Source organism: Trachurus trachurus (genome assembly GCF_905171665.1).
Source record: "Trachurus trachurus genome assembly, chromosome: 23".
NCBI lineage: Eukaryota > Metazoa > Chordata > Actinopteri > Carangiformes > Carangidae > Trachurus > Trachurus trachurus.
In genome coordinates this window covers 13,694,109-13,721,944 of record NC_139912.1, presented here as the reverse complement: position 1 = coordinate 13,721,944, position 27,836 = coordinate 13,694,109, and the positions used below count along the sequence as shown (strand labels likewise).

Sequence of the window (27,836 nt, the reverse complement as noted above, 5' to 3'; positions counted from 1 at the left end):
GAGAGAGAGAGAGAGAGAGGGGAAAGAAAAAAACGGCTCTCGCAAAGCAACAAGAAGGAAGAGCAATGGCGACACTGGATCGCCAAATACCAAGTCCGGATACCTTCCTCTGCGAGCCTTGGTCTTCCTTCGTCAGTGCTGCTAAATTACGTTTTGTTGACAGTAAGTTCGCGCGTCGCTAACGTTGTTGTTTTCGCGGACAAACTGTCGGGAAGTGCGTGGTCCAACTGTCTGTGATTGAGTTGAGTAAAGCTCCCTCCACCATGCAAAGGGGTCTGTCAAAGCGCAGCAAAGTAACTGTCAAAAAATATACTACGACCGAAAATGCAGTATTTATCAGGGCTGCTTTGACAGCACGACGTGCACGAGCGTGCCGTTCGCGTGCACAGTTTTGAACCGTCGGCGCGTGCGGGATCAATAACCGTCAACTGTGTCCAGCAGCTGTAAGTTTGTTAGCTTTGACAGCTCCACTTGATTGAGGAAGCCAGCTCGGGCGCTAGCAGCAGGCTAATGCTAATCAGATAGCCAGCCCCTCACACAGGCAGCATGGCTCCACGCATGCCCCCCTCCTCCCACTCCACCTCCACCTCCTCCTCTCCTCTTAAAGTTTGTTGTGTTTTTTTTTAGTAAGTTGGCTCTTGTCGTTCATTCAGACGCAGACTCGTCTTTGGATAACAGCGACAGGGAGCTTTACTGCCTCGGTGACGCCGAGAAGCTCAGCAGAGAAGGTGAGGAACTTGCACCCCTTTCTATTTAATGGATGACACACAACACAAGGTGGTGGTTTTGTTATTGTTTCATTGCACATGCTTTGCAACATTAAGGAAGCCAGGGCATGATGTTTTTAACCATTACTTTAACAGAAATGACCATATATGTTTTTTTTTAAAAATTCATATTTTGGTTAAGACAAAAACACCTGCTTTTAAAGAGGGAATAATAAAACCTGTTTTGTATGCGTCTGTAGAGTAAATGTTTATTTGATCTTATTCATAGCGTCAAAATAATTTTTTTTATTAGCACATGAAAAATATATGTAAAACAGCATATTAAAGAGTAGAACAACAACGACAATTAAAAAAAAAAACATACAATATATACAGTAGATACAGCAATGTGCAGGAGAAACCAAAAAAAAACCTAAGGGCTTGTCAAGTGGTCCTCCTAAAGATAAACATTCAACATAAAAAATAAGATTTACAGTACTGTGAAGAACAAGATAAAAAATAAGATTTACAGTACTGTGAAGAACAAGATAAAACAGTTAGAAAAGAGAGAGTGAGGAAAGCAATTACATATAAATACTTATATAAAATGTCAGAACATTGTTGAAAAAAAAATCCATTATATATAATAGTTTCTGAAAAAAATGAAAAGACTATTCAGATTGCTTGCTTGAAATGTCCACAGGTATTTTTGTAAAGTATTTAGTCATATTTTTGACTGAAAAAAGACAAGAATTGGTCATTATCATTGTATGATTATTATATAACAATGTTTTTTAGTGACCTTCATCATGTATCCATCAATCTCTCTATCTATCTCTTTGATTATGTTGAATAGTTAACAGTTCATTTCTTGTCAACACTATTCATAGTTGTTCAGCATCAGTTGCTCATGGAAAGACAGGGGTGGCAAAACATATTTTAAATACATAATATACAAAAGATGGAGCAAGTGACAGGTGATGTATCAGGATGAATAGGACGACATCAGTGGTGAAGAAGCATGTCGATGCTGCGTCAGTTGTCTGCTGGTTAAAAGGAAAGCTTTAAGATGCAGGGTTTGTAAAACCCAGCGCTGCCAAAGTCATTGTGAAAAGAAAATGTGCTTTTCTTTATCTCCATCATACATACAGAGTAAAAACTATTTCCCAGGGGTTGGATCTGAGGTGTCTGTAACATATTTTTAGTTAAGTGGTACATTATCCGCAGCAGTCAACGAGAAGTGCTTGTACTAGAGGGTGTTGATATATTTCAGCCATAATTCAGAGCCTTTTACAAATGAACTTAACCTATGTAGCCAGCTACAATATGTCTTATTTGCTCTGCTAGCTGAGTTGCACTCGGGGCTCTTGCTCAGGAATACCACTTGTATTACGTGTACGAGTGTATGCAGAGGGAACTGTGGGATGCCCCAGAGCAGTGAGTGGGTACTTCCACCCCCCACTGAGCTACCCGGGGGACAGAGCCAGAGGAGTTCCTCCATACCTCACCGTGTATAAATACCCACAGGAGCACGCGGTGCACAGTGTGCACACTAACACGCTTGAGTCATCCCTGAAAGTTTGAGCGTGCCGCCGCCCTCGTAGGAACACACTGAGCCGGGGAAACTCTTCTCACTCTCTTACCGGTCAAATACCAACCTCACCCCCCATCCCACACACACACACACACACACACACAGCCACACACTCACGCACTCACACATGCTTCGTCTTCCTCTCTCAGAGCCAGACTGAAGCAGTAATTCCAGAATTGCTGATCTGCTGGCAACATGACACTACATTCGGCCTTCTCACACACGCAGACACCTAAAAGCCTCATAAACACGCAAGGAAACACGTCTTAAAAGCTTTATTTATACTTTTGTATTGAGCAGAAAGTAGCGTGACTCATTGAAGATTCATATACCACATGTTTTACTCACACATATTCGCAGATGGTGAGGCCTGGCTGGTTGGCAGTAGCTGATGTGTGGCGTGGGTCATGATTAGTATCTGTGTCTCTCTCCCTCTCGCACACATCCACACAGTAGGAGATGATGACAACCAGCAGAAATTTAGCCTGACTTGACTGGCAGCCACTGTCATCATCCCACTAGAAATAGACAGACGCACTATTTGCATGTTTACTATTCTCTAATCTCTATGAAAGTGTATAAAAGTGATGGGAATCGGTGGCATCCTCTTAATATGTTAGCTATTCATTACGGTTCAGTCAGTATTCAAGTGTATCATCATTGCAAACAGCCATTTGAGATGACAGCGTGTGGCCTAAGACACCAGTCTGACAAAGACGTCTGAGAAATGTGCTCAATGCAGTGAACTGCAGGATGTGTCGGGCACAAGGGAACATGCCACATTGTGCAGGCTTTGGCACAATCCTGCTGGCAGTGCATGTGCTGTTTCCTCTGATGAGGGTTTGAAAAATCTCTCATTATCTAGCAGACCACTCAAAATTAGTCATTTTGTAAGTGGGCTTCTGTTGTCTGCATTTAAATAGTTTGAGCTAAAAATAGTCACCAGAGCTGTCAAGCCTGGAGTGAAGTCAAACAACTTGATATTAGCAGAAATCTTATGTCACGGTAAACTGAGCTCCTTGTGGATTTCTTTCTTCTTTTTTTTTCTTCTTTTTTTTACATGTATAGACCAAACTGTTGATAAAATAATGTAGTAGCTCTGCAGCTCTGCCCTTGGCTTAGAAACCTCGCTGTGTTATTAGAATTGAAGTTTGGAAAAAGAGCAAGATGACAAAAAATAAGCAATTGAATCAAAACGCCATGTAATAGCTTCCCTGGAAGGAGTTCACTTTTCAGCCTGGTGCCAAAATTACTACCTGGTGATCAGCAAAACTGACCATGTGAATGTTTTACGAGGAAAAAACCTTTCATGAACCGAAACTTTATATTGCACTGAGTATTTGCTCTTAGCAGGCAATCGTTTTGGAGCTTTAAACGAAAATGAATCCCTCATCATAACTCAGCACGTTGGGTCAGTTTCTCCCTGTGACATGCTGTTTTCACTGCATCATTTGCAAACAGACTTACTCACAAAATAGCCTGAGTGAGCTACTTTTGGGTCTGACTCTCTTTTAAGACCAGGCACTGTGTCTTTATCCTAGCCAGATTTATATCTTAACTTTTTTTTTTTTTAGTAACAAAGGAGAGACTTGTTGAGTTTGTAGTCTGAGTTCTGCAACATTAACTGCCAGCCAATCACTGTTGTTGTAAGCTTGTTTACTTTATCACACAATTTGCTGTGGGTCCAATAATTATGTGGTGTATGCCTGTTCAAAAACACAACTGCAGTTGAAGCCGCTGCCCGTGCCCTCCCCCTGGAACTGTACTTTAGTAGCACAATGATTATTGATAAGTGATGCCTAGCTCCAAGATATCCCCCTAGGCTGATTGATTGTAGGTTATTTACTACGTCAATTTGGAGCAGTTGCATAATTACTTTGGTCTTGGTCAACCACCAGCGCCGTGCTGTTCTCCTTACGCTGCTGTCAAACTCTTTTGTTAACCAGCAATTTTAGTTAGGTTGCTCTCCAAACACTAATTCACCAATGGGAGGTTGATTTACTTTACTTTACTATTCTAAATGCAATCAGTGTCCATTGCTAGATTGTTTTAGGAGCTCTAAACATGCTTATTCACCAGTGAATGATTGTTTTTGTAGTTCATTTTCTGGCCTGTCAGTCATTTGGCAGACTCTGGCAGTTGGCTAGAGATGAGCACACATACCGTACACACACTCGCACACACACACACACACAAAATTCAGGCTGCAGAAATAAGCAATGCAGTACGCACTTTGTTTGCATTTGGCTTGGCAGATGCAGAGGAAATTGCATTGTTGCTCCTTTTTTGACTTTTCCCACTTAAGTCGTTTTCTGTTACTGTAAACGTTGGCATTTGCCATTTTGCCAGAAAATAAGTTTTTTATTTTTTATTTTTTATTTTTGGCTGGACTCTTGTTGATAGCTTATTATTTAAGAAAATGTGCTCATTTCCTCAGAGGGCGAAGACAGGAAAGACACAAACTGCGGTGATGCTGATCAGCTCTTTGAACTGAAACCACTTGGCAGGCAGAGTGAAGCTGTCAACAGTTGTTTCCAGCCTCTGTTTAATTGCCTGCTTTACAAAGTTAATAATCCTTACCACTTGAGAAATACACGTTTAACTGTTATGATAGTGCGAAAGAAAGAAAAAAAAGTAGCCACACCTTTCCATTTGTGTTTGTATTATCATAGCCAGGATCGCACCACCTTCAGTTAAGCCTCAAATCAAACACCACTGTTTGTTTGCTAGTGAAGGAAAGCTGGGCTTTTTTTTTTTTTTTTTTTTTTTTGATCGGCAAACATGGGAATTGGAGAGTTGGGATTGTGGCGTTAATCCAGGAGCATGCCTACAAATGATGGCAGTGGAAAGTGAGAGAGAAATAATCTCCTCTTCCATATTGACAAGGTGAACTTGGCAAAGCATCTTAACGTTAACTGCTTCGGTGCAGCTGCTCAGCCGCTGATAGGAGGGCCCTTCCCAGTAGCAGTACTAATCAGAGTTACCTGATCTTACTTGTATTTCATGATAATTTCAGTTTTATTTCCCTGCTTTGGTTGATACTGTCCTAGCTTCAAGTCAGTTTCATTATGACTTACCAGTAACCGTCGCTCACCATTAACATAACTCTTTAAGTCAGGGAGTTTCTCCTGACAGGCTCAGTATGTATGAGGCCTTGAAGACCTCATGCATGAGTGATGAAACCAGGTCACAAACGGACTCGTATGATGTCCAGCATCACACACATGCTGTGTACTTATATATGTTTGACCTTGAGTGACTGAGCATATCCTTTTCCTGCTCCACACACACACAAACACGCACACGACTCTCACGGACACTACGCATGACTGCCGCGCTCTCTTTAGCTTTCCAGATGACGGCAAGCTCGCCAGCAATGTAAGGTCACAACGACATGGACCCGTGCACTGAGAGACACCCACACATTCTCCGATATTTTTCTTTATTTATTTGTTTTTTCCACACGAGCTCTCACCAACACACACGTCCACACACATCCACACACATCCGACCCCCCTTCAGTGAGTCTGGCGTAAGCCCTGTGCTAATAAGTGCTGTGATTTCTGTCAGCAGAGCTTGTTTGGGTACAGGAAGATTAGGTTCTTAAAGCTTAGCCAAAAGAGATAATAGCTGTTTTCCATTGGACATATTTGTTTTTGTTTTCAATATTTGTATAAATCTTCAAATTCTGCTGTGTAGGTGAGGCATCTCTTGTAGGCATTATGTACTGTAGCTGCATGCAGCTTGCTAGCACACTGTGTGTGAATTGTGGGTTTTTGCTGGTAATAATAGTTACGTATGTGATGTATGTGTTAGTAATGATAGTATGTATGTTATATCAGTGACACGCGACATGTTTTAGAACCTGCGCCAGCTCTAAAGCTAAATGATAATACTGAACACCATGCCACTGAATCTCCTAGTTCTTTGTGTACATTTGAGAATACTTTACTAAATGTATAGTTGAAAAAGTCAGTGGATCAATTATTCAATCAGTAGAAAAAGATTTTTTATACGTTAGATTCATTTTTCAAGCAAAAAGACCAACAGCTTTCCAAGTTTCAGTTTTTCTAATGCAATATTGTTGCTGTTTTTTGTCTAGTGTGATGATAAACTGAATACCTTTTGAATTTTAGATTTTTCAGCCTCAATCATGCAAACACGCTGTAGACCCCAGAGACATGTAGTTGTTATCCCGGTGTTAAGTCCACGTGGAAGCTGCACATGGATTTCAGGTCTTTGTAGTATAAAGTGGACGGTATGCCGACATCTGCGTCTGTCACTCAGACCCCAACGGACCCTCACTAGCTCACATATGTGGAAAATATGTGTAACTAACTAATATAACACTACGGTTAACTGGGCAAATCTAGATACACAGTATGACAACCTCACGTTGACTTCATTAAAATAAATTGTGAATGCCATTGTTCATCTTTGTAACATTTTATGATGCAAATAATTAGGAAATAAATTTGGAGATCATTGTTAATGAAAATGCCACTAAACTGTAGGAGCCTTTGAGAAATTCTTATGATGAAAACCTACAGGTGAATGAACATGAACTGCAGCCTGTATCTCTTAAAATGACAGAAAAGTGATAATCCAATGATTGCTCACCTATAGCTGTAGGAAATTTGTCCAGAAGTATGAGCAGCGTTCACGGATTCCCATAATATATGTATTGAACCTTTATGAATCTGGAAAGGAAGGCTTTCCCATTTCTGTAAAACTGCTGCTGTATTCATCTCTAATTATGATTGTTCTGTCTCTGTGTGTCTCCTCCAGAATTATGTTTCCTCAGCTGGATTTGTTTTTTCTAAACTGTGGTCTCTGCTCTTCATGTCTGTTTCAGAGATGATTATCTACAGCCAGTTTCCAGCACTGGAGGATTTTTCTCTTGTTGTCTGCCATGTCTGCAGTAAGGTGGTCACTCCTCAGGGCATACTCACACACTATGGTAAGACACACACACAGCCACCCCTCAGGGCACAGTCATAGACTCAAGAAAGACACACACACAGAGACACAAGCCTTGAGGTGTGGTACAGAGCAAACATGCTCCTGCACACACAGAGTTAATTAGAACAGTATTATAATTTCTATTTATTCCTGCAAGTCAATTAAAAACATAAACTTCTCATCGCCCACATGAAAAAACATACCACATGGTTATGCTCTCAAATACCCAGCAGTCTCATAAGAGCTGGAAAACACTAAATAATTTACAGAATAATCAACAAGATGTAGCATTGTACACTGGCCTTTTTATCCATTTAATACGTATATGAAAGAGGCGATCTCTGCTCTTAAGATAATTCTGCACCGCTTTGAATGTAGGCCGATTTCTCTTTCTGAGCAGCTCCGTTCCTCTTAAAAGACGTGCAAGAAAACGCAAGATTTGACAGACTTGATGGGCTGATTCAAGAAATGAAAGGATACACACAGATGTTAAATCCTCGGCTGCGAAGGCACTACTTTGCTGCTCAGTTTTTATGCAGGGTCGGAAAATGTTGAACAGGGAAAGTTGCTGTAGAGTCTAAAAAGTCAGTGGTCTACACATGCTACTAAGCTGTATGTGCTTTTTTTTTTTTTTTTTACACATCTTTGCTACCACAGTTTAATAAAATGTGATATTTGTTGCTATGGAGACGGTTATCTTCAGCTGTGAAACTTATTTTAGCTGGCATCTGTTACATTACATGTCAAAAAATACAAGTACGGTAATAAGCATAAGTGTGGATTGAAAATGTGTGAGAACTCTGCGGTGTTCATTCATCTTTAAGAGTGTTTGTTGTTGACACGGTAACACAGGAGAACTCGGCTCTGATTGGTCCTCTCCTCTGCTCGTCTACCTCTTGTTTGTTTTTGATTGTCTTGTGGCTCCACTGAGCAGGCTCCACTGCTGCCCGCGAGCTGCTGCTTCCTTCTGTTGGCGGCACGTGCACCAGCCTGAGCCGTCTGTTTGAGCGGGGCAGGCGAGGGAGAGGGGGGGAGACGGATGGACACATGATCACGCCTAATGAACACACACACACACACACACACACACACCGACACACACAGACACACACGAGCGCGCACACTTCTTCCTGAGAGGCGATAGGCCAGAGGAGTTGCATGCACGCACATTCTCACTTTCTGTTTCTCAGCAGAAAGAGGTCAGTGGTATTGTGAGACACACACACACACACACACACACACACACACACACACTCTCTCTCTCTCTGGCAGCCACTGTTGTTTTGTCCCTACTTTTTGCCCCCTCCCCACCTCCCTCTCGTCCTCCTCTTTGTTGGCAGCATTTCTGCTTTCTGACACGCACACAAAGTTGGGTAACAACAAGTCTAAAACACACACACACACACATTCACACACATTCAGCAGTGGGAATCCTCCTGAGAGCCACCTCCCCCCCCACCATAAAACAAAACAGTCCTCAGGCCACAGCATGACAAGCAGTCATTGTAGTGGACCAGCAGGCCAAGTCACATGCTGACTAGTAGAAAAAGTTGCACTGAATTGTTTTCATCTTGTTTCATCATACACTTTTATGGTTAGGATCATTTTAATGGCAGTGCAGTGGCCTAGAAGTCGTACCTCCCCTCTGCTGTAGCTGATTCATTGACTTCATTCTTGAATATGACGCTCTGTGCGGCCACCGAGTCTGTGTCATGAAATGAAATATGCTCCTCCTGACCTCTGCTGAGTGGGTTTGCCTCTAGGAACTGCCCCTGTCAAGATATTCTTATGATGTTTTATGCATTTCCTCCCATTGTTGCACATCCCCATCAAGTCACTGTTGTATCCTCGCAAGTGTAAGCGCCATTGTTCCCTGCTGGGGACTTACTACTTTAAATGTTGTGACCCTGAGAAGCGTTTTTTTTTTATTCACCCCACTGGCCCTGTATTTGTGTTTGTGCACGTATCCATCACGGGGATCTGCTTTCATGCTTGACCTGTGCATCAGATCAGCACTAGGCCTTTACATACACAGAAATGCAGGCATGCACACACTCGCACAGACCGACACACACAGAGGAGGAGGAGGTAGGGGGTTTGGCTGCCTCAGGGGTCAGTGGCTCCTTGTTATACATGCCCAGTTTGCTTCTTAGCTTTGCTGCGTGTTGAGAAGAGTGGTCATAACTTAAATCGAGGTTTAATATATGCTATGTTTGCTGCTCCGAAAGGTTAAGATTTGTTTTACGTTGAAAACTTGCTCGGTTTAATGGATTTGTTTATTTAAATTTCCATAGAGTAAGGCATAGTATTTTATATTCTTAGCATAAGTGGCCCCAGCGGGATATCAAATAAATCCCTCGCAGTGGCAGTGTTAGTACTGTGCTCTCTGCAAGGAGCAAGAAATGTGGAAAGAAATAGTTTTTAATGTTTGTGCATGAACTTCAAAGCTTATTATGGATAGGCCATATGATTTCCTGACTCTGCGATGTCATATTCAAGAGGCCTGGCCCTGAACACACCATGACAAACCAGAACATGATGGTTTTTATGTCTTTTCCTGTGTGTGCGACGTGTCACACTTTGTTTCTGTAAATCAGCTCTCCGCGGCATGCTCAGATATTTCAGCGGATTCCTTCCAGTTCTCTCATCTCCTACGATTTCCTCCCTCCATGCTTCTCGGCTCGTCTCTCCTAACCTCTCCCTTGCTAGTGGCCTGCTGTGTGTGAGTAAGTGGAGCGCATGATGAAAGGGTCATGTTGTTGCTGTTGGTGGGAGTGTCTGTCTCTCTCTCTCGCCGCTCGCCTTCCAACTTTTCTCTGTAGTGGTGGATTAATTGAGGTCTGAGGCAGGTCAAAAAAAAAACCCTTCAGCCCTCTATTCAGTTTCATTCCACTAACTTAACAAGTGTATGGGCTGCTCCGCGTGTCAGCATCTCCAGTTTGTTGTTGCTGTAAAAAGCGTGTGCGCTAAGGCTGTGGTGTAATTGCTCTTTTCCCATGATGTTTCTGTTGTTAGAAGGTTTTGCCATTAACCACAAAAGCTCTAGTTGGCGATGCTGCTTATTCTGTTGTTGCGTTATTATTGTTATTGCAGCTTAGTTGTGTGTGAACCATTAGCGGGGCCAATTAAACTGCCAGCAGCTACTATACATCAGAGGTAGTTCTCTTTGCTCTTTTCTTAATGTGTAAGGCATGAAATTAGCTCCGACGTGACATATTGCAGGAATGTAGGAGAAGATACTTAAACAGGTGGTAGCTGAAGGCTCATTTACTGAACTGGTGAGTAAGCAGGCCTGGTGTTTCATATGGACACACAAGAGATCCCATACAGAGCCCATGGAAACATTCTGCAACAGTGAGCTGCTGTTACCAGTCTTTGCTCTGTGTTTAAGGGGTTTTTAATGTCTTATATCTATACATTATTATAATCTGCTTATTCCCTCCTATTTTGATAGATTTTAATGATTAGAGTTACTGTAGAACATGAATGAATGAATGAGTTACTGTAAATGCTAGGGCTGCCCCCAAATAGTCGACCAAGCACTGGTCGACCAAAAAATCATTAGCCGACCAAAATTTCATTGGTCGATTGGTCGCAGGAAAAAAAAAAAACATTTGTCTTGTCAAAATAAAGCCAACATCAATGACTGAACTGTATATGAAAGGCTATTGGGCTTTTATTTTGAAGGGCCAGATACAGGAAGTCGTGACGTGACACTTTTTTTTTTTTTTTTTTTTACACGGCACTGCAGGTCTCTCTCGTATCACCGCTGTCACCATTAGCGGGTGCTGTCTGAGCCCCGGTCCCGTCCCACAGCGCTCACCGGCGGTCAGTCTCAGTGTCACGGAGCAGATCCATGATAGTCCCCGCTGCAGTCAGAGACCCACACCCATAGACACATGTCTATGCCCGCACCGCTCCTCGCCGCGGACCCCCACCCCCGCACCCCCGTCACACAGCCTGAGCTCAGTAACTTTTTACCCTCCTCATCTACTGTGTTTATTGGTGATAAACGGGCATTCTGCCGGTAATAACGGTGAAACCCGACCGGCTTGTTGTTGAATCTCGGACCCAACACGGCCGGAGTCACGAGCATTAATTAATTAATTCTCAACCTCAAATTTTTTTTTTTTTTTTTTTAATTTTAAATTTAATTTTTTTTTTCCGTCAAGGTGGGGGGTCGATTAGTCGACTAAAAAGTGACGACTACTGGTCGACCAACAAAATCTTTGGTCGGGGGCAGCCCTAGTAAATGCCTTAACTCATTGGTAAATGCCTGACCATTGTTGTTGTGAGGTCAAACACACCTGGATTAAACAGCTGGTCCAATAATATAAGAAAGGAAATAAAGGAGCTGGCTTATTTCAGGAAGTAGTGGAGCTGTGCATAAAGCCCATTCCAGGCGAACCTACGTGGGGTCTCGACCCCAAGGTTGAAAAACACTGCCAGGGCCCCTCCACAAGGCATCCCAGTTGCATAGCTCTGTGTTCCTGCTTTGGGAATAGTGTATACTGGGTGAATGCCACTACTCCATTGCTTCCAGTATAGTGTCGCTTTAACTGTTATTGGGGTTTTTTTTTTTACTCAGACTTGTGTGTCTGCGGATGCTCATAGGCGTCTCTTATAATTTTCTCACACATCTCTCTCTTCCTATGTCCCCCGCTGCTCTCTCAATGTAAACAAACCCAGCTGAGCTCTTGAGAGCCTCCACTTCCTCACCCAGCCATAGCCCCGCCCACAGGATGAGTCAGCAGCCAATTGGCAGCCAGCTGGGCTCTCAGCATTGCCATAACGACAGGCAGGCAGGAGAGCATAGTAGTGAGGGTGCCCTTGTGGTTGAGTGGTTTAGTGACCTTGCCTGGGCATTCGTCCATGTATTGTAAATCAGTACGGTTAGTTCCCAACCGGCTCCCTACTCACTGGATGAGTTCTGTATCATAACACAATATATCTGTCTGTTTAGGGGAGAAATTAAGTTAATCATTAATTACGTCTCATTGCACAGAGAGATAGACTAGCTTTGAATGGATAAATCATTTTTGTTGGCCAAGAATTGTGTTTTAATTTAACTGTAATAAAATTAAAACAAGTCCAATGAGTAATTTAACTTAACTGCAGAAATTCTTCTTTTTTTTTTACTCAAATTGTAATTATTCCTTTTATTTAGATTTAGTTTCAATGAAATGTTTCATCTTGAATCAATAAATGAACAGGAGAGAAAACATGTAAAAGAGCGTGAGCAATTGGTCAAGTTGTGCCCACAAAGTCACAAAGACATGGTGTATTTCCCCTAACCACAAGGACACGCAATATCCTATTTCTCTTGAATTTTATTATTCATCCTGTTCCTGTCTGGAAATTTTAGAAAAATAAAATGCTTTAATTTGCATGTTCATTTCTGCTGTGCAGCTGCACAACTGAACAGGAGAGTTGACTAAAATGCTGCATGTGCCTGTGTGAATTAATGTGATTTATTGTGTGAAATGTGTGTACTGTTTTCACTGCATACCTGTGAATGTGGCTGTGGACTTTGATCCTTTCTGCTCTGAATACAGCTGCCTCCCCGGTCCTCTGCTACCACTGGCCTATTTACACACCTGCCACACATGCTCACATACACAAATTATCCTCTTGCATAGCATTATTGTATACATACTGCACACGAAGATGTTCACACTCTGCTGCGCATACAGCCCACACCGTGGTCAAAAACAGACACTTGCACCATATATAGTAGATTCAGCATGTGGTATCATACCCACACACACACACACACACACACCTATTATACTTCTGCATGCAGTGGCTAATCTCCTCAGTACACACAGACACACTTTGTACACATTGTAAACACACTCTCCCTCAGTCACCTGCAGCACACTTTCATGTGCACTCATGCACTGTGAGAAAACACACACACACACGCTCCGCACAGCTCTGTTGTTCAAACGTGCTGCTGCTAACAGCTACTTCACTACTACACTCATTAACAGGATGGTACAGCCTTGTGACACACATACATGGACGTACTATACAATCCCTAATGCTGCTTACTGTATTAAGTATGACATCAGAACTGCCTCTCAGTTTAATCTATAAATGGGAAACTCTTTCTAAAACTACATTTTGGGTTTCTGTAGAACTTTAATATGCACAAATTTGGATGTACTTTTGATGCATCAGTATTACTGATAACATCATTAGTGGTGTGCATTAGTATTATTTATTCCATAACAATTAACAGCTGTGCAAGAACACCATTACTTATGGGAGTGACTGTTATTATTCTCACTGTTACAATTTACAGTCAACAGTATAAGCTGTTCAAAGTCTCTCCTCCTCCTCCTCCTCCTTTCCCACCCTCTCTTTCTCTTCTCAAACCTAACTGGAGATGATCACCCACCCTGAGCCTGGTTCCCTTGGAGGCTCCTACCTGTTAAAAGGGAGTTTGTCCTCCCCCTGGTGCTAAGTGATTGCTATTTGTAGGGATTGTTGAGTTTCTCTCTATAATAAAGTAATCTCTTGACCTTTACCTGTAAAGTGCCTTAATGTATATTATGATTTGGGGCTTAACAAATCACACTGTCAAGTATTATAAGGCAGGGACAGTGGAAATATGTTTGTGAACGCTGAGTTTTGACTATCAGCCTGTGTAATCCTGGCTCTGTATACAGTATGTGCAGGTGTATATTACTTGTTGTTGCATACAGTTTTTTTTTGTATCAAAAATATGCTGTACTCTGTTTGTAACTTTTAAATTGAGTCTATATTTTCTACCTGAGCTCCCGGAGCTGAGATAGACTGAATATGTATACATTTCACTGCTGCAGTTTCAAATTGGCCTCTTATCAGGAGACACGGAATTCAGCTAACCCCAACGGCCAGTTTCATCCTAAAATCAGCAGCTGCATTTCAGCAACTTTATCCGTCAGTGTAATCTTGTTAGATCTTGCAGATGCTGGTTGTTTAGCTCCTGATGCAGCAGGTGACTTGAAACATAGATGGATATTACACCTTAATTTGTATTCTCATGATTAGCAACGCAGAATGTCAAAATAATTACTTTGACTGCACTTTGTTCTCCTCCGACTTGTTTCTCTGTGTTGATGATGTCTTCACCCCTGTGTTTTCTATTCAGGTAGCTGGGGTGTAGTTTCCCCGTGAGACAGACAGAGAGAGACAGACAACCCCCGGACCACCCTCTGACCCCCCCAAGCCCCTCTGTTCCCTCCCCACCCTTCTCTCATAAAGACATGCATAGCAAAAACCGTAAGTGTGAGCTCCTCTCCTCTCCTCCTCCCTCCCCACAGCTCTGTGATTTATTCCCCTTCACGTTTCTGTCTGTATCTCAGCATCCTTTTCACTTGTGTATTCTGATCAGATCTGGGTCAAAAGGTATTTATAACTGTTGGCTCCTGTTTGAACTTCGCATCGTAACAGATTGGTGAAGTTCATCACACAAGGACACTTCAGATGGTCTCGTGGAAGCTGCTAATTAGAGAAAAGTACACTAAATGATTTGTAAATACTTCATTGTTTTTTGCAAAAAAATAAAGTTCTTCTGGCATAAATTTGCTGTCTCTTGTGTTACAACACAACCATCTGGCAACCAAGCAGTGTGAAAAAAACAACAACTTGGTTTAAATACCACTCTGCAGTAAACTCAGAACTAGAACTCGGATGCAAATCAGATACACTACCCCCCAGAAAGGCATGATTGTCTTTTTGATCTGTTGAATTTTTTTTTTCTGAGTGTCATGCATCTGTGTGACCTTGTATGGCTTACAGATCTTCATCTCCATATCTCTGGGCAACAAATTGAATCGAAGGCAACTGGACTTGTATTTGTCTAGGAAGACGTTTCGCCTCTTGTCCAATGGGCTTCATCAATTCGTAACGCATCAGTCTGACTAGTCCTCTCCAGTCTGACAAACAGTGGAGAAAAATATAAGTCCAGTTGCCTTCGATTCAATTTGTTGCCCAGAGATAACGACAACCTGGATGAATGAGAATATTCACAGACACTTCATCTCCATATCTGTTGTAACCTGTTTCAGAAAAACGCCACGGCTCCCCCATCCCCTCCAGGAGCCCCCTGGTCCCCATGAAGCCCAAAGCACCTGCAGTGGCCCCCACTGTGGCCCCCAGTCCTGGGGACACGCTCCCCTTCAGGGTTCCTAAAGATTACCCTCATTCCCGCTTCAGCAAGGCGCCACTTGCTGTCTATCCGCCAAAGGGAGCACGGAACAAGACATGGTGGGTTCATGGTTTTTTGTCTGCGCACTTCTTCATTTATTTAGTCACACACTCTTCTGACACCTCGTCTACTCTTCTCCCCCAGTGTAACAGTTCCAGTCGTAAGCCTGGAGAAGATGCCATGCCTCAGCCGAGCCGACTCCGCATCACACGTGCGCCTCACCGCTTCCTCCTCCGCCTCCCCCTCCTCCCTCAAGCCCTCATCCCTCGCTCCAACGGCCTCCCAGCGCTCCAGCGAGAAGCTGGTGAACGGTCGCAGCGCCGGCGGGCCGTCCACGCCGCACTCCGCCACCCCTCCATCCTCGCTAGCGCGCTCTCCGCTGGACAGACGGCCGTCGTCCACGCCCTCTCCCTCCCCGCAGGACCGGAAACCCTCCCCGTCACCTTCGCCCTCGAACCGATCAGGCGCTATGCCTTCATCATCACCATCATCATCATCATCATCATCAGCGTCGCTGCCGTCACAGACGTTGGAAAAGAAGCACCAGAATGGGACTAAGACCTCCTCCAGGTCACACAAAAGACTCTCAGGTTAGTCTGGAGAAATGATGGCCGTTCCAGGCTGCACTCTGCTGCTGAGTAATGGGAGTGGTTCAAGTCTAAAGAATTGGAGAACCTTTAATAATTTATTCCTTTTTCCTGCCTACATTTTCATGGCTAGTTTAAGGCCATCAACTTTAAGCTTCAACTTACAGGTCACGGACCTCGAGTCTGTAACTTTTAGCCCCACTGACATTCATGTGCTCGATGAGTTAATATATTTGCCTCCTCTACATAAATTCCTTCCCTCAGCATTATATAAAGAGTCCTATGTTAATGCATTGCACAAGCTCACACACTCAATATTTCTTATCTCTGTATCCTTTGGCGACGCTCCAGCCTGAATGTTTGGCTGCAGACAGGACAGTGGTAGTGTGAGACTGTGTGTGTTTTGGAAAGAGAAAGACGCCCCTATAATTTTTTTTAAAGGCTTTCTCTCCCTTGTTTTCTCAGTTTTTTCACTATTCTCTTCATATTTCTCACTTTCTCTTTTCTTTCTCACTCTCTCCTCCACAGTCTATCACTATTCCCAGTCTCACTCTAACTTCCATACTTGTTGATTCAGATCGACTTAGAGATGTGAAAATATGCGAAAGAATGAAGTTGCATGGACTTGTGATGTGTCCTTCAGGGTGTGCATATCTTCTCTATCCAGCTTTTCATCTTCTTCCCCTCCTCATGCCGCTCCTCTGTCTCTTCGTTTGTGTTGTGTCTCACTGTGCTCTGAGCCTCTGATTTACACCCTCTAATTCACGATCTCCCGCTGCCAAAAAGCTGCTTGTCTTCTTTTTCCCCACCTCCTGTGTCTCTGTTTTTTTTTTTTTCTTCGTCCTCTCACTCTCCACTTCCCGCCTCGACCTCCTCTTCTCTCTCACACACACTCTATAATGTTCTGTCCTCATTTTTTCCTCTCACACTGTCTCCTAGTTTCTCTCTGGCTGCTCATCGTAGACTTATTTTCTCATCTTACTCTTTTGCTTTCTGTGTCATTTGCTTTCACTTTCTCATACGCCGTCTTTTCGTCAGAATATGTTCTTGTCTTCCTCTCTCTTTTCTCAACTTCCTCTCTAAGTTGTTGTGCGAACTTGTGGGCATGCACATGAGTTTGTGTATTTCAGAGAGCATGTCTGTTGCTGTCATACATTTGCGTGTTTGCCTTTCCACCCGTATCCATCGGAGCTGTCGTGTCATTCTGCAAACACTTAAAGATTACAGGGATTATAGCAAAGGCCAGCACAAGATTACAGCCCTGTGACAGCACAACACTGTTTAGGATAACCTGCTGACTGGAGGCTGTTGTTGACCAGCTGATTCATGTGCATCTTTGTTGCTGAGCAAAACGGAGAAAACGGAGAGAAATTTAGTTTGAAGTTAGATTTGACATCTGTTTGTTGACCTGGGATGTGAAATTAGTAAGTAAATTAAATAAATGTTACATTGATTCATTTTTTTTTTAAATTTTTGATCTGTTACCATGAGGGTTAGTCATTTTATCCTTTGTTAATATAAGAATATTGATTCTTAACAGTCAGCTGTTCCATTGACCTTTAAAAATCCTGTTTCCTTTTCCAGCTTGAGATTGTGTCTTATTTCAAATAAACATCAGAGACTTGAGCTGCAAATGGACATGATGGTGTGTGAAAAGTTGAGGGTTGTGTTTCATCGGCAGGTACATTTTTCTTCCAGACTCTGTTCATTAAAGCAGCAGAGAGTTTCCTGGGCTGTCAGTCTCTGTTGACTCTTGTTAGGCTGCCAGTTTGGCCTGTCAGGAGTGATTTGTCACAGCACGAGGGATCCGCATAGTTTGTGTTTGATACCGAAAAGCATTGCTAATAATGTCACAAAGAATAATACTATTAGACTACGGCGGCCTTACGCTACGACTGAGTGATTGATTGAATGAAGGAATATGTGAATAGACAAATGCCTGAGTGAACTGCTGTCTCAGAAAAGACAAATGAATGTACTCATGGCACTGTAACGCTTCCACTCCCAGGAAATGTGATTTGATACTTAACTAAATTATGGCCTTTTGGTACCACTTTAATGTGTGTGTTGGCGTATGTGTGTGTGTATGTGTGTGTGTTTTACAGGGAGAGTGTTTGATCCTAACAAGCACTGTGGAGTCCAGGACCCAGAGACGAAGCGGCCCTGCACGCGGTCTCTCACCTGCAAGGTAACACAAATAAACACACACACACACAGACACTATCACTCCCGCTCACCACCTCTGTGTAATTTCTGCGGAGAGACAATAATAGTCGCTGACCCTTCTTCCTGCTTCCTGTCTGAGGCTGTCTCACCAGGAAAACAGCTTTGTTTGTTTATGAGAGTAAAAATATTGAAGGGTGTGCTAACATTGGTGCTGAACGGCCACAGTTGGGGCTATGACCCCGTTTGCCTCCCTGACCCTTTCTGTCTCTGATAACGCCTGCACTTTTACACACATTTCTCAGTTAATGTTGGGTAACAGTGCCTACACTTCCCTTGATGAAGTAATTATAGACGTTGGATGAGGCTACAACATCACTCAGCGGTAATAATCTATTTCACTGCCCTTTAATTACATCCAGCAAGCTTTACTAATCACTTCAAACTGGTTATTAAGCAGTTAGAGATGTATGTGGTGCGTCGGTGTGATCTTATTTAACCTTGTTTTAAACTGGTATTTCCTATGAGAACCATGATTTCAAGACAGGGGCCTGGGCGAGCCCTTGACTCAGGAAGTGACTCCTACCTCTGTCAACCTTAGCTTCAGAGGTGCTTCACGCTGTCTCCTTGTGTTGCATGCACAGCACTGCACAATAAAGATGAGACCCGTTAAATAGCGTAATGACTTTAAAATGTTTGTGAATATTGTATTGGTAAATTTCACGATGAGATTAAGCCAGTTATTTATTTTACCGATACGACCCTGCCTGCAGTCATTTACTTATTTACCACCCACGTACATGAATTCCATCCATCCTGGTTGACAGAGGTGGAGTTCACCCGGACAGTTTGCTAGTCTATCACAGGGCCAATACAGAGACAAACAACCTCAAACACTCACATTCACACCTACAGGCACTTTAGAGTGGCCAATCAATCTAACATGCATGTCTTTGGACTGTGGGAGGAAACTGGAGAGAACCTACACAGGCACAAGGAGAGAGGCCCCAGGACTGAGAGACAAATAATCTACAGGTCAAAATGTTTAAGTTGTCTGCATGTCAGTTGTTTCTTCTTACTCCAAACTGCAGCTGTGTGTTGACATAATTTCTACTTTGCTGGTGTTGTAAGAGTGACACCACACTTCGTCCTTGGAGTGGACCTCCTCCTTGCTTAAATTAAGTGTAGATATCTTTCAAGAACAGGAGGACAAAGTACAGGCATTTGTCTTTTTTCTGCCTCAGCTTTAAATTGTCCTTCTATATTCTCATTCAACAGGCAGGTAATTAATGAGGGTGAAATAAGATGCATCTTCTGAGCCTTAAAGTATTTTAAGAGGCACCTACCCTTGCTATGTCCTTTGAGTGAGTACAGGAAGCATTTCTCTCTCCACAAGCCACACTACTTGCTTATACCAGTGATTCAGAAGCCTCAGACACACACAAAATAAAGAACCACTGGAAAACCAAATGTTTGATGGCTGGTTACCCTCCAAAGTAGTTGGAAGGGTAGACAAGCTGACCATGCACAGGCAATATTTACCCATGTTAGTGTGGTGTGACGTGGGCAGCAGCATGGCGCAGTGATTATGGAAACAGTCCTGAAACTGGAGAGCCATGATTTAAGCCCCTATGAGTGCAACCATCAGCCCTGTTGAAATATGTTTGAATAAAATTATGTTAGTCACAGATCAATACCTCAATTAACAAAGTCTCACAGGAAAAAATCTAATATCTCTCATTTATTATTAGCCCACAGAAAGACAGGTATGGAATGTCTATTAACCTCTTCTTCTGTCTTAACAGACTCACTCCTTAACCCACCGTCGAGCTGTCCCAGGCCGAAGGAAAACCTTTGACATCCTCTTGGCCGAACATAAGGGGCGGGCGAAAGAGAAGGAGAAGGAGAAGGAGAAAGACAGAGATGGAGCGCAGGGAGGAAAGGAGGGCCACGGCCACAGCGTCACGCCACAGGAGATTCCCAGCAAGCCTCACTGCCCAAATGGACGACCACTGTCCACGCTGAAGCTTCGGCTGGCAAATGCGCACATACCCAGGTTGGCGAGTGGAACAAAACACACATTATTAAATATGCATGTGTATACATGGAAACAAAGGAAGGCCAAACAATCAGCTGAATGGCCAACTTGACATTCAAATACCACTACTGATACATTTTACTTTATAATGAATATATCTAGATTGATCAAGTGATACTGTTACAAGCACCTTTTTGCCTATGCTTGGTCTCACATATTCAAACAGTCTGATGTCAATAGTTAAAGTACTTTGTGAGTTTCTCTGTCATTTGTCTTTATTTTATGACCATATATATATATATATATATACATACATGAATTTGAGTGACTTTCACTCTAGGTCCTACTGTTAGACGTAGACAGACACAGGGGAGTCCTTGTCTGTTCTTGTTTTTTCCCACCAGGGGATGCTGTAAACAAGAGTGCAAGGAAAGGAGAAACAATAGTTCGAAGGATGACAAGTCTGCCCTTGTCACAGCGTTAGGAGAAACTCATTTCCTCTTTCCATTCACGGGATGATCTCCTGTTTGAAGAAGGAAGTTATTTGGGGTGCTGTTATTGTGGCAAACATTAACATGACACTGATGGCAGAGTAAAGGCAGATATGTCATGAGCTTTGGTGTGCATGTTGTGTGTTGTGTTATTCTGCCCCTCAGTCTTGCTTCTCTCTCCCCACGCTTCTCATTTTCTTCTCCTCCCTGTCTCACTCGTTTCTTTTGTTAATTTTTCTTCTTTTGCCAATCTTCACCCTCCTTCTCATCAATCTTTTTGTTTTCTCTTTCACTTCTCCTCTATTTGCACTCATCTTCCTTCTCTCTTCCAGTCTCTCCCTCCTTCTCTGCCTCTGCATATTACTCTATTACTAACATTTCTCATTTTCTCCCCCTTCCCTCTCTTCTCATTTCCATTTCCCTTCGCTCCTTTCTCTATCTTGTTTTATTTAACACCTCACTCCCTCTTGATTCCACCTCTTACGTCTTCCCCCACACACCTGCTCGTTTTATTCACCCCTCTGTCTTTCTGATACATCCACTCCAGGGTTCCAGGTGGTTCCACCACCTCCACATCCAGTCCTTTGCCCCCGGCACCCGTCCCTGGCCTGGCGCCAACCCCAGAGCTGTCCCCTCACAGCTGGGTGACAGCAGCAGGAGATGGCGGTCGGCTTTCCAGTGATGAAGGCGATGCAGAGACTCCAGAGGACGCTGATAGACCTGGGGTTCACTACTCCAATCACCACCCACAGCCTTTAGGGGTACACACTATGACTGCTAACGTATATTCTCATAGTCCATAAACTCAGTGCATTAAAAACTCATCTGCACAACTTCAAGCCACGATTTTCCACCTTTACCCCACAGGGTCTGCTTTTAAATGCCATTTAGAGGGATAATTTTTGTTTTGCTGTAGTTCTTGTCCAGTGTTTTTGTGGCAGAGAAAAGGGTAAAGGGGCATCAGTACAGTTATATGATGCCTTTTATGGGTGTAAACGGACCTTTTTCTGAAATTAAGCTAAATAGGTAGAGTGATTTAGAAGATTATCTTAACATTAAGTGGAAAGACAACTGGCAGAGAATCCAAACTCTTCCAAAACGTCCCAATTTTCCAAAAATGGCAAACTGTATCTTTAAAGATCACAGATAATTCCCCATGGTATCAATGAAAATACTGTATAACAATATCAGTTTTGTACATATGCAACAATATGCAAACATTCAGCTTTCTATACATCTGTGGCAGATGTTTGTCTGGTTGTAGCTTCTGAAAACACTGGACTAGAGGATAAGCTGTGATAATCAGAATGTGAAATAAGACCTAAAACATGATCACATCAAAGATGAAATCAAAGGCTATAACTGTTGCTGTACTAAAGGTGGATTGGCAAGTTTTCAATTCTAACAAAAAAGTTGAGTGTTTTTTTTAATAATCCTGAAGTTCTAAAGAAGATTTTACTTTTACTTGTGCTAGATCATCTTTCACATCCGTCTGTGATCATTAGGAAATGTTCTGCATCTTCTCTCATCTCTTTCTTATCATCTGTTCTATTTTATCCATCACTGATTCTGTCATTTGACACCTCTTACACTCCATACCACGCTCTGTCTCTGCCCACCTCTTGCTCCCTCCCTCTCTTTTTCTCTCTGCCTTCATCCATTGGCCCTTCTCTTCCTCTTTTTCCCTTCCATCCACCTATCCCTCCGGTTGCCCTCCTTCCTTTTTCCTCTCGCCATTCCTCGCATTACTTCTCTTCTGCCTCCATCATTTTACAACTTCCTGTCGCTCTCTCCCCCTCCTTCTCCTCCCAGGTTTGCGTGTTCAGCAGCAGGCTTATGGGACGGGGCCACTATGTGTTTGACAGGCGATGGGACAGGATGAGGCTGGCACTTCAGAGCATGGTGGAGAAACACCTCAACGCACAGATGTGGAGGTAAGCACTGTGGGCAGATATAGAGCTGAGATAGAGCTTTTACATTGAAAGGTACATTTATAAATGAACACAATTAGCTTACTATAAGTAGCTCTGTTTCACAATTAAGCAACTACAACTGAAATGGATAGTAAATATTCTTGTCTAGATGGAGAAAAGGTAAATGAGATGAGGGAAAGAGAGACACAGTTAACTGGATGGCCTGGAAGCTTTTGATGTAGATGTAATTAAACAAGAGGCCATTGAATTTAATGTTAGACGATACAAGAGAAGACATCTCGCAGAAAGAGAAAAAAATGATAGATCTCCATGAAAGTGCTGATAAAAGGATTGTGGACAAATGACTGGGAATTAAAGAAGTAATTAAGTAATGGGAGGATCAACAGAAGCTAAAAGGTGAAAGGCTCCGCACACACAGAAAACCATTGTTCAGTACAACACTGTGCATTGATGGTGGTAATAAAGGTTTAGTGCTCTGAATTTATACTGGCAGTGAGACAACTTTATTACTTTTAAAATGTCTTGTTCCTCTGGGTTCCAGGAAGGTGCCTCTGGCTGCTGAGAGCCTCCTCTCCCACTCCTCCTCCGGTACCTCCTCCTTCGCTTCACAGCAGACTCCCTCTCCCACATCTGCCGCTTCCCCTCTCCTAACCTCCCCCTCCAACTCCCTCTCCTACACAGCCACCTTCCCTCAGTCCGTGTCCACAGCCGGGGCGTTCAGCATCCGAGATGCCCCGCAACCCGTCGCTGCCATTTCCGCACCGGGAAAAGCCCGTAACGGCACCCACAAAGCCAGCCGCACATCCAAAGACACGGAGGACTCTGTAGTGGGATCTAAAAAGAGAAAAAACTCTTCCTATTTGCCCTCCTCCGTTACTCCTCCGTCTTCCCTGTTTTCGACTGCGGATAATCACAAGAGGAACGGCAGCAGCTATCATCAAACATTACAAGGTTCAGGGGGCACAGCTGCCTCCCCAGCCAAGAAAAAGGGACTTGGGCGTGCGGGAAGCGGGCTCTGGCGCAGCGGAGATGACTGGCTATCTAGATCTGATGGGTCTCAAAGCCACAACTCACAAAGCAGGTGGGTAATGGATTGTTTAAAGTTCAGACAGCAGTATAAAGGTTTCTATGCAGGATTGAATGATGGGAATTCTCCTGTTTTTATGTTTTAGCTGCTTGTTCAGGATGAAATCACTGTTATTAAGTCCCTGTTTACCAAAAGGTGACAGTTTCCTTAGACCTCTGTGTTATTGAAACTGATGAGGATCTGTCCACTCATTTGAAGGCCTTGTATACACAAACATATAAATGCAAGCAAGTGTAATAAAAGGCTTATTAAAATTGTGTTAAGGTTGATGATCTAATTAGGGAAATTTAGACAGTAGCCAGGGTTACAGACAACACAATGCAGGCTCAGCGCAGCACATAACATAGTACAGTACGTAGAGAAACACATGAGAGGGTGATTCATTAAAAGTAGAGCAGTGTGTAAACAGAGAGGACAGTGCCAGCAGAGCAAAGGCTGTGATGACAGGTGTTTGGCTTTCCTCTGAAATATACAGCTCTGTAAAATGGGCTGTGATAATTTAATTCTCGTCTGAATAAATTCTGCTGTACAGTGAAAGTTGAAGTGAAGTTACTATTTGTCATTAATGTCAATTTTCCTTCTTCTCCAGTCGAGATCTTGGCACCACCAGTATACCCTACTCGCCATCCAGGGAGTCTGCCTCCACGCCTCATCAGCCCTTGGCTCCCCCCTCTGGGCCGCTGGCGTATGGGGGAGGAGCAGAGGGGAGGAAGAGGAGGAGTCCAAGCTCTTATAGAGGAAAGGCCAGCAAGCTGAGCAGGCCCGGTGGACTGGAGAGCCTCTTTGGAAAAGGAAATGACATAGGAGGGATATTGGCTTCAGGGCCGGAGTCCCCGAGACAGGTCGGTGTTACATCCTGTCTTTTTATTGCTCTATGACTAAAAGTATCCTAGACTTTGATTTGGTGTGCTCAAAGTCAAACTTACCTTCAAGAGTGGTTGGTTGAAAGTACTACAATTACTATTCAAGACAATTTATACTGTCTATATTCAATACTAATTGTTAACCCATGTAACTAACCAGCCACCTCATTTTGTGCATAATCTTGAAAATGATATACTTACCCCTTAACCCATTTGAATACAGCCATTAACATGGCCTCCAATTGTTTAGCCACCAAATGAGTGAGGATGAATGGTAGAAATGTAAGCTTTTCTCCCTTCATGTATTTTGGCATAAGACAGGGAACATACGTGAGTCGTGAAGTTGTACCTCCTGTCTGGAAAACACTTTGGAGTCGTAGCCACAGGTCTGAGCCAGTTCTGTGTTGGCAGATTCTGAAATCCTAAAATTCTTCTCAGAGATAAAATCAGGCAACTTTAAAATGTATGTAAATGTGACATAGTATGTGAGTCCGAAACAGACCTTTACACGCCGAAGTTGCACTACAAAGGCCAAAACTATCCCACAGGTTCAGTAGTATATTTTCAAAGGATGGGTAGAGTAGTGCATGTGCATCCGGTGTGTGTCCAGGTGCTAAACAAACAGCAAAATAGATGAAAGAGAAAAAAACGTTTGCACACAGGTAAATGCTCCCAAAAGGTTTAATTATTCAGGACTGAAGAAGATCTATACTAGATTGAAACGTTGACCGTCTATTAAATCTTTTGGGAGCATTTATGAGTGTGCAAACATTTTTTTTCTCTTTCATCATATTTTCAAAGGATAACATCTAGATACCAGCCGAGACACAGAGTTACAATGAGTCTCTGTGGCGAGCTGTTTCCTTTTTCCATTTCCTTGCTAATGGCTTTGTGAAGCTGTACTCGGGCACAAGTTCAAGATCAAGTTTATCACAAGTTCAAGTTTATCTGTCATTTACATTGCAGTACAGTGTACAGCCAATGCAGTGAAATGAAATGCACTTCACTTGTCTTCCTCTCACCTCAGCAGTGCTTTGAGCTAAATGCTAACATTGCAAACGCGCTCACTATGACAGTGCCAGCAGCCTGGCGTGTAGCAGATAGAGTGTTTACCAGCTGAGTCGTGCATCATCAGGATTCAGGAGTTCTTGACTTAACCCTCCCTCTGCTGACTGAGATGTTTCAAAGTGGAGGACCTACTGGCTGACTTTACCATCTTAGTCAAAACATTAAATGATACTTGACTGTAATACAAAGGATTGTAGAATTGACACTGATGCAGTCATTCACTGTGGCTTTACTGCCTCATGAAGGCAGAAAGATGCTCTCTTGGTATTGTTAAATGATTTTACAGTGTTACTCCAAACAGCTTGTTCAAGGTGGTTTGTTGGCATAGAGAGCAGTGGCCCAGTTAACTGCAGCAGGGATACAACAGATCAGAATTACAGAGTATTTTATTAGTGTATTTAGCCCTCCCCTCCATCACTGCAAGAGGTTACATGTGGTACTTCTAAACAGTGAACGTGAATTTCAAAAGTGTTTGTTCTTTGTTTCTAATTTAGATAGTTCAACATTTTGGCACATTGGCCCATTGCCATAATCCCTATAATCTTAGGAGTAGGTTCATTACCTTTAATTGTTGGTGCAAGCTGTAATTTGAACGGCGGAGCAGAGCGGCGAGCTGCTCAGAGCTACGCTACGTAGGCTAATGGGATTTCTTGGTTTCCCTCATCAAACCCATTAAATACACAATCCAACAACTCCAAAACGCTCTCGTGGACCAGTTGTGACCTGCACGTTCACCACGCTGTGAGATAATAACAGAACGTTACGAGATGGAGTTGTTTTCGAGGTAAATTCATGCGAAACCGCTGATGTGTGTTTCCTTCGGGACAGTTTTTCGGCAAGCAGTCTCTGCATTTGCCTCCAAAACAACAACGTTCCATTATTATCTCATAGCGTGGTGAATGTGCAAAAACAGTTTGCACCGACAATTAAGGGTAACGAACCTACTCCTTAAACTATAGGGATTATGGCAATGGGCCAATTTGCCAAAGTGTTGAACTATCTCTTTAAATAAAATATTTTGTTTTCCAAAAGAACTCACTGTAAGCATAGTACATGATAGCACGCCGACACAGTAAAATGTCGTTCATTTCACAGTGCAAACCCGGCCAAGTGAGAGCCACTCAGCTCAGCTCTGTCCTCCTCTCTCCACAGGCCAAGTTGCATCACTGACAGGAACCCGTTTCATGGACAGAATGTTGGGCAGCTGTTCAGGCCACCACCGTTTGTGACCTTTGACCTCACCACTCTTCCACTGACGGCACCAATCAGACTGCTTCATCTCGGCGATGTCACCCCCTGTTTACCCGGTGACAGCTCAGTTCACATGCTGTGATAACGGGGCTCCGGAGTCTTTGCTCGCAGTCGAGCTGGGGGTTTTACTTCCACTCTCCGTCCGCAATCACGGATCGTTTTGATGGAAAGCTGCCGCGTGTCACTGCGGTCGTGGTTTTTTTTTCGGAACAAGATGGTGGATTCCAAAAACTTATCCTTTGAAAAGGGAATTTTGCCTCGCAATGTTTTCAAGGCGTTGTTAACAATACAGCTGTAGAGGCTTTTTTTTCTGGGTGTACTGACCCTGTTCCCGGTTGCTGTGTTCAGTCAGCAGACAAGGAAAGAGGTCTGTGATTGTATTTGGGAGTTAGATTGTTGGTTGAAGGACCTACTGACAGGACTACTGTAGGACTCAGACTTCAACAGCCCCCCTACCCCTTTACCCTTTTTTCTGTCTTTAGCTTTTTCCTCCTCCTCAAAAGTAGGGGAGAGAACAACAGTTTTAGTTGGGTTTTATCCAGCTGTTTCCTCTCAATCAACCTTTTCCCTTTTTATCCCTTCCCATCTTTCTTCTTAACTTTTTCCACATTTCTGAAATGAAATTTTCTTATTAGGGCCACGGGCAATCGCAGCTATTTCATAGCTGTTGGGACCAGTGCCCGGGCGAAGCCCGGGCACTACTGTTATTGTGTGGATTTTTTCCTAGTTTTTATTATTTTTCATCTTCCGGACGCTTTTTCGATTCGCGACTAGTCCTGCAACTCGAAGAGTTGCAGGACATATTATATATCAAAACGTGCGTCTTGATCGGGATCGCTATGCTATTACTTTTATCAACAGTTTATGAATTTTTCGCGACGTAAGTCGCGAAAA

The 27,836-nt window shown here is 43.1% G+C and overlaps 1 protein-coding gene across 2 annotated transcripts; it reads left to right on the top strand.

Moving 5' to 3' along the window:
* On the top strand, positions 1 to 27,569 carry atxn7l1 (ataxin 7-like 1). 2 transcript variants are annotated; one of them, XM_083999075.1, is made up of 12 exons: positions 1 to 162; positions 654 to 728; positions 7,157 to 7,261; positions 15,321 to 15,519; positions 15,605 to 16,050; positions 18,153 to 18,235; positions 20,016 to 20,266; positions 21,287 to 21,500; positions 22,552 to 22,673; positions 23,215 to 23,754; positions 24,350 to 24,602; positions 26,844 to 27,569. In XM_083999075.1, the coding sequence occupies exons 1-12, from the start codon at positions 66 to 68 to the stop codon at positions 26,859 to 26,861; spliced, it is 2,403 nt and encodes an 800-aa protein (XP_083855201.1). In that variant the 5' UTR covers positions 1 to 65; the 3' UTR covers positions 26,862 to 27,569. The 2 variants fall into 2 exon arrangements, with proteins under 2 accessions (XP_083855201.1, XP_083855200.1); XM_083999074.1 differs by lacking the exons at positions 1 to 162; positions 654 to 728 and adding an exon at positions 14,402 to 14,532 and having other exon boundaries at positions 7,158 to 7,261.
* Positions 27,570 to 27,836: the final 267 nt, after the last annotated feature.

Bases quoted from the DNA above. Each gene is read 5' to 3' on its own strand.
- atxn7l1 (XM_083999075.1), top strand. From the start codon at position 66: ATGGCGACACTGGATCGCCAAATACCAAGTCCGGATACCTTCCTCTGC. The intron at 15,520-15,604 runs GTGGGTTCATGG...CTTCTCCCCCAG, and splicing joins GGAGCACGGAACAAGACATG to TGTAACAGTTCCAGTCGTAA. The intron at 23,755-24,349 runs GTGGGTAATGGA...CTTCTTCTCCAG, and splicing joins AGCCACAACTCACAAAGCAG to TCGAGATCTTGGCACCACCA.